Raw genomic sequence first — 6,000 nt, 5'->3', positions numbered from 1 at the left:
TAATTATTTTAAGAATTATAGATACAGAACTCCTTTATGCAATCGCGGTGTCCGATTTTAAAATAGCTTTTCGGTGAAAGCACATTTTGCAATATTCTGAGTAGATAGCCCGGCCATCACAGGCTAGCTATTTTGACACCCACCAAGTTTGGTACTCACCAAACTCAGATTTACTATAAGAAAAATTGGATTACCTTTGCTGTTCTTCGTCAGAATGCACTCCCAGGACTTCTACTTCAACAACAAATGTTGGTTTGGTTCCAAATAATCCATAGTTATATCCAAATAGCGGCGTTTTGTTCGTGCGTTCAAGACACTATCCGAAGGGTAATGAAGGGTGACACGCGGACGCGTATCGTGACAAAAAAATTCTAAATATTCCATTACCGTACTTCGAAGCATGTCAAACGCTGTTTAAAATCAATTTTTATGCGATTTTTCTCGTAAAATAGCGATAATATTCCGACCGGGAGTCGTTGTTTTCGTTCAAAGACTGAAAATGCAAAATGGACTCTTCACATGCAAGCGCGCGCCCGTCTCATTGTTCTCAGATCGACCACTATCCAAATGCTCTACTGTTTTTCAGCCATGGACTGCAAAGTCATCATTCGACGTTCTGGCGCCTTCTGAGAGCCTATGGGAGCCTTAGAAAGTTTCACGTTACAGCAGAGATCCTCTGTTTTCAATAAAGAGAATAAAGAAGGCCAAGAAATGGTCAGAGAGGGCACTTCCTGTTTGGAATCTTCTCAGGTTTTGGCCTGCCATATGAGTTCTGTTATACTCACAGACACCATTCAAACAGTTTTAGAAACTTTATGGTGTTTTCCATCCAAATCAAACAATTATATGCATATTCTACTTTCTGGGCAGGAGTAATAAACAGATTAAATCGGGTACGTTTTTTATCCGGCCGTGAAAATACTGCCCCCTATCCATAACAGGTTAAGCGTGTGTACCGGAGGCGAAGTCAGGTGCAGGAGAGCAGTGTAGTGTAGTGAACAGGCGCACTTTTTATTCCGGTCCAAGGACAGCACAAAGTACATAAATGTGCCCAAACACGGAACATAGACAAAAGTAAGGCGCGTAAGAGTATCCACAATTAATCAATACACATAACACAAACAATCTTACACAAAGACATGATGGGGAACAGAGGAATAAATACATGTGTATTGATTGGGGAATGAAAACCAGGTGTGCAGGGAACAAGACAGAATAATGGAGCGGCGATGGCTAGAAAGCCGGTGACGTCGACCGCCGAACCTCGCCCGAACAAGGAGAGGAGCCGACTACGGCGGAAGTCGTGACACATAATCTATGACCGGTATGAACGTCGACTGAATTATTTGTTTCTGCTAGTTAATGAAAGGCATGGCTCCCCTATTTGGTTGTCAGTAATTTGGTAGGGGCTACCCTACCAGAAATGCCCACTCTAAAAACGTGTTGGAAAAAGTATAACTACACAATAACAAATCTTACAGTAACACAAGTTGATTTGTAAAATGATAAAAATGCATTCTACCCCGTCTTTGCTTTCAAAAAAACCTGAGTGTTTTTGAGTGCATATTCAGTTCCTAAATACATTTCAAATGTATTGGAAACAGGTTATCAAGTCGTTTCACATGCCATGGAACATTTTAGAATTGCAAACAATGTTTTGTGTGAAATTTGTGGTTATGGGTATAAAAACCTACTAGACGAAGAGGAAGTATAGGCCTATGCGACAATACTTCCTCATTTAGGTTTAGTCATTTATCAAAGTATGGCGACCTTGTGTTTCCCCATTGCTATTCTACTAACTCTTCTCCATCAAGCAGGTAAAAGCGTTTAAGACATATATATGTGTATATATGTATATATGTATATATGTATATGTGTATATATGTATATATGTGTATATGTGTATATATGTATATGTGTATATATGTGTATATATGTATATATATGTATATATGTATATATATGTATATATGTGTGTGTGTGTGATATTTATTACATTGATTAGACATGTCTATAATCTGATTAGTAGATACAGTAATTAACAGGCAGTATCATTTGTACTGATTACTCTGCTTATAACCAGTTCAAATCAAATTGTATGTCACATGCGCCGAATACAACAGGTGTAGACCTTACCGTGAAATGCTTACTTACAAGCCCTTAACCAACAATGCAGTTCAATAAATAGATTTAATAAAATATTTACTAAATAAACAACCAAAAATCCAATCAATCAAAAAGTAACAAGAAATGTACATAACAATAACGAGACTATATACACGGGGTACCGGTACCGAGTCATTGTGCTGGGGTACAGGGTAGTCGAGGTCATTTGTAAAGTGACTATGCATAGATAATAAACAGCGAGTAGCAGCAGTGTAAAAACAAATGTAAATAGTCTGGGTGACCATTTTATTAGAGTATTGGTGTACTGGTTGTCTAACCAGTCTAACCAGTGTAATGGTTGTCTAACCAGTGTAATGGTTGTCTAGCCAGTCTAACCAGTGTAATGGTTGTCTAACCAGTGTAATGGTTGTCTTGCCAGTCTAACCAGTGTAATGGTTGTCTAACCAGTCTAACCAGTGTAATGGTTGTCTAACCAGTGTACTGGTTGTCTAGCCAGTCTAGCCAGTTTACGGGTTGTCTAACCGGTGTACGGGTTGTCTAACCGGTGTACGGGTTGTCTAACCGGTGTACGGGTTGTCTAACCTGTCTAACCGATGTACGGGTTGTCTAAACGGTGTACGGGTTGTCTAAACGGTGTACGGGTTGTCTAAACGGTGTACGGATTGTCTAACCTGTCTAACCGGTGTAAGGGTTGTCTAACCGTTGTACAGGTTGTCTAACCAGTGTACGGGTTGTCCAACCAGACTAACCAGTGTACGGGTTGTCCAACCAGACTAACCAGTGTACGGGTTGTCTAACCAGACTAACCGGTGTACTGCTTGTCTAACCGGTGTACTGGTTGTCTAACCAGCTTAGCCAGTGTAATGGTTGTCTAGCCAGTGTAATGGTTGTCTAACCAGTCTAGCCAATGTAATGATTGTCTAACCAGTCTAACCTGTGTAATGGTTGCCTAACCAGTGTAATGGTTGTCTAGCCAGTCTAACCAGCCTAACCAGTGTAATTGTTGTCTAGCCAGTGGGTGACACAGGAACTCAGATGAAGTCACATGATCTAATGAAGTACTAAAGTTTTAAGTCATGTGATGTGATATGTTGATTTTTACAACATTCAAGTAATTGATAGAGACTTTTAAATTTAAAGTACCGTATGTAATTAACTGTAGGGCACTTAAAAAAATATTATACTGTAGTTTTAAACATGTTTTGTAATACAACAATTAATGAGTAATACAACAATGTTTGGTTGTGATAGTACTGTACTATTGTAAGAAAAAGTTCAGTGTCATTTACAGTAAAGTCAGTGACAGGAAACTACGCCACAACGCCATTTGTAGCATGGAACTTCGCACTACCGGAAATGCATAGCTCAACTCGTTTTTAGACCATGTCTGTCAGCCAACCACAAATATGTTGGCTGAAAAATACCCCTCTCTGAGCACCCAAGTTATCTATGCTTTTAGGCAGATTAGGTTGTACTTCCTGGAGTTATACTTCATCAAGTTGCTTTCACTGAATGGTTTCTGAAACTGAACAGTTGATAGTGTGCATCATATCCTAGTTCTTTATTGTAAAAGTACTTCTGTATTACTTGTAACAAAGGTTGTGACTCAGTTGATCTAAAGACAACTGATCTTATTAATGGGTTCATCTTTAAACCATTTAGCAAATAGGGTGTATAGAGAAATTCAAGCCCAAACTACAAAGCCTGCAAATCGGGTTATTACGATGTGTCAGCCAGTTTGGCTTTTGCAAAACCTATACATTTGCAGAAATTCCTTTAAGAGGTTGCGTTGCTAAATTAATATATCCTACTGCTCTATTTGTCACATTGTATGATCGGCTTTTTCCTATTTTTTTTTACATGAAGTATTCTGTGTGTTTATTTCAGAGCCCAGGGTTGAGACCTCTGTGTTTGTGCTGAAGGGACAGGATGTTCACCTGGATGTCCAGACAAATGTTACACTACAAGATATTGATGTGCTATATTGGAAGTTTAATAGATCAGACAATGTTGTAAAGTACCCCCCAAAAGTTACCTTTGAAAGGTACCAAGATAGGGCTGAATTTAGTGTGGTAGACTTCTCTCTGCTACTGAAGAACATACAGGAAGGAGACAGTGGACTTTATGAGGCAGTAGTGAGTGGTAACAAAGACAGCAACGTAGCTGCATACTTGATAAAAGTCCAAGGTATGTTTGACTAGTTTTTCTAATTTATTATAAAGTGACACAGTTACAGTATCAATCAATAGAGCTAAACATGGTGTACAGGTTAAATGTATATTCATTGGTACTCTAGCTCATGTACTCAGGTTAATAAACTAACAATAAAGGGTTTCTATTTGTTTTCAGTGAGTTGTGCCTTCAGTCCTGACAGTGGACTCTAACTCCACCATCAATGACACCTGTACATGCACGCACAATAAACTAGACTACATGTTATATAAACTCCACTCCAGACCTGACTGCCCTTGACCAGCACAAAAACATCCTCTGGTGTACTGCATTAGCATCGAATAGCCCCCGCAATATGCAACTTTTCAGGGAAGTTAGGAACCAAAATACACATGTAACAGTATAGCTTCCGTCCCTCTCCTCGCCCCAACCTGGGCTTGAACCAGGGACCCTCTGCAAACATCAACAACTGACACCCATGAAGCATCGTTACCCATCGCGCCACAAAAGCTACGGCCCTTGCAGAGCAAGGGGAAGAACTACTTCAGGTCTCAGAGCGAGTGACATTACCCGATTGAAACGCTATTAACGCGCACCAACGCTAACTAACTTGCCATTTCACATCGGTTACACACAGGCAGTTAGGAAAGCAAAGGCTGGCTTTTTCAACAAAAAAATGGCATCTTGTAGTACAAACTCTCAAAAGTTCTGGGACACTAAAGTCCATGGAGAATAAGAGCACCTCCTCCCAGCTGCCCACTGCACTGAGGCTAGGAAACGCTGTCACCACCGATAAATCCACTATAATTGAGGATTTCAATAAGCATTTTTCTACAGCTGGCCATGCTTTCCACCTGGCTACCCCTACCCAGGTCAACAGCCCTGCACCCCCCCACAGCAACTTGCCCAAGCCTCCCCCATTCTCCTTCACCCAAATCCAGATAGCCGATGTTCTGAAAAAGCTGCAAAATCTGGACCCCTACGAATCAGCCGGGCTAGACAATCTGGACCCTCTCTAAAATTATCCGCTGCAATTGTTGCAACCCCTATTACTAGCCTCTCTTTCATATCGTCTGAGATCCCCAAAGATTGGAAAGCTGCCGCGGTCATCCCTCTCTTTGAAGAGGGAGACACCCTAGACCCAAACTGTTACAGACCTATCTATCCTACCCTGCCTTTCTAAGGTCTTCAAAAGCCAAGTTAACAAACAGATCACCAACCATTTCGAATCCCACCGTACCTTCTCCACTATACAATCTGGTTTCCGAGCTGGTCATGGGTGCACCTCAGCCACGCTCAAGGTCCTAAACGAGATCATAACTGCCATCGATATGAGGCAATACTGTGCACCTGTATTCATTGACCTGGCCAAGGAATTAGACTCTGTCAATCACCACATTCTTATTGGCAGACTCAACAGCCTTGGTTTCTCAAATGACTGCCTCGCCTGGTTCACCAACTACTTCTCAGACAGAGTTCAGTGTGTCAAATCGGAGGGCCTGTTGTCCGAACCTCTGGCAGCCTCTATGGGGGTGCCACAGGGTTCAATTCTTGGGCCGACTCTTTTCTCTGTATACATCAATGATGTTGCTCTTGCTGCTGGTGATTCTCTGATCCATCTCTACGCAGACGACACCATTCTGTATACTTCTGGCCCTTCTTTGGACACTGTGTTAACTAACCTCCAAACGTGCTTCAATG

At 41.2% G+C, this 6,000-nt stretch overlaps 1 protein-coding gene across 1 annotated transcript in view; it reads left to right on the top strand.

Moving 5' to 3' along the window:
• The first annotated feature begins 1,714 nt into the window (after nucleotides 1–1,714).
• Nucleotides 1,715–6,000, top strand: part of LOC106592761 (natural killer cell receptor 2B4) — an 85,827-nt gene continuing 81,541 nt past the window's right edge. Inside the window, exons 1-2 of the mRNA XM_045694434.1 lie at nucleotides 1,715–1,817; nucleotides 4,015–4,314. Coding sequence (XP_045550390.1) covers nucleotides 1,763–1,817; nucleotides 4,015–4,314 — 355 coding nt within the window. The 5' untranslated portion in view covers nucleotides 1,715–1,762. The remainder of the gene's footprint in view (nucleotides 1,818–4,014; nucleotides 4,315–6,000) is intronic.

The sequence above is a fragment of the Salmo salar genome, chromosome ssa14 (assembly GCF_905237065.1).
Source record: "Salmo salar chromosome ssa14, Ssal_v3.1, whole genome shotgun sequence".
NCBI lineage: Eukaryota > Metazoa > Chordata > Actinopteri > Salmoniformes > Salmonidae > Salmo > Salmo salar.
The sequence above is the reverse complement of the archived record's forward strand: the minus strand, read 5'-3'. Positions and strand labels throughout refer to the sequence as shown.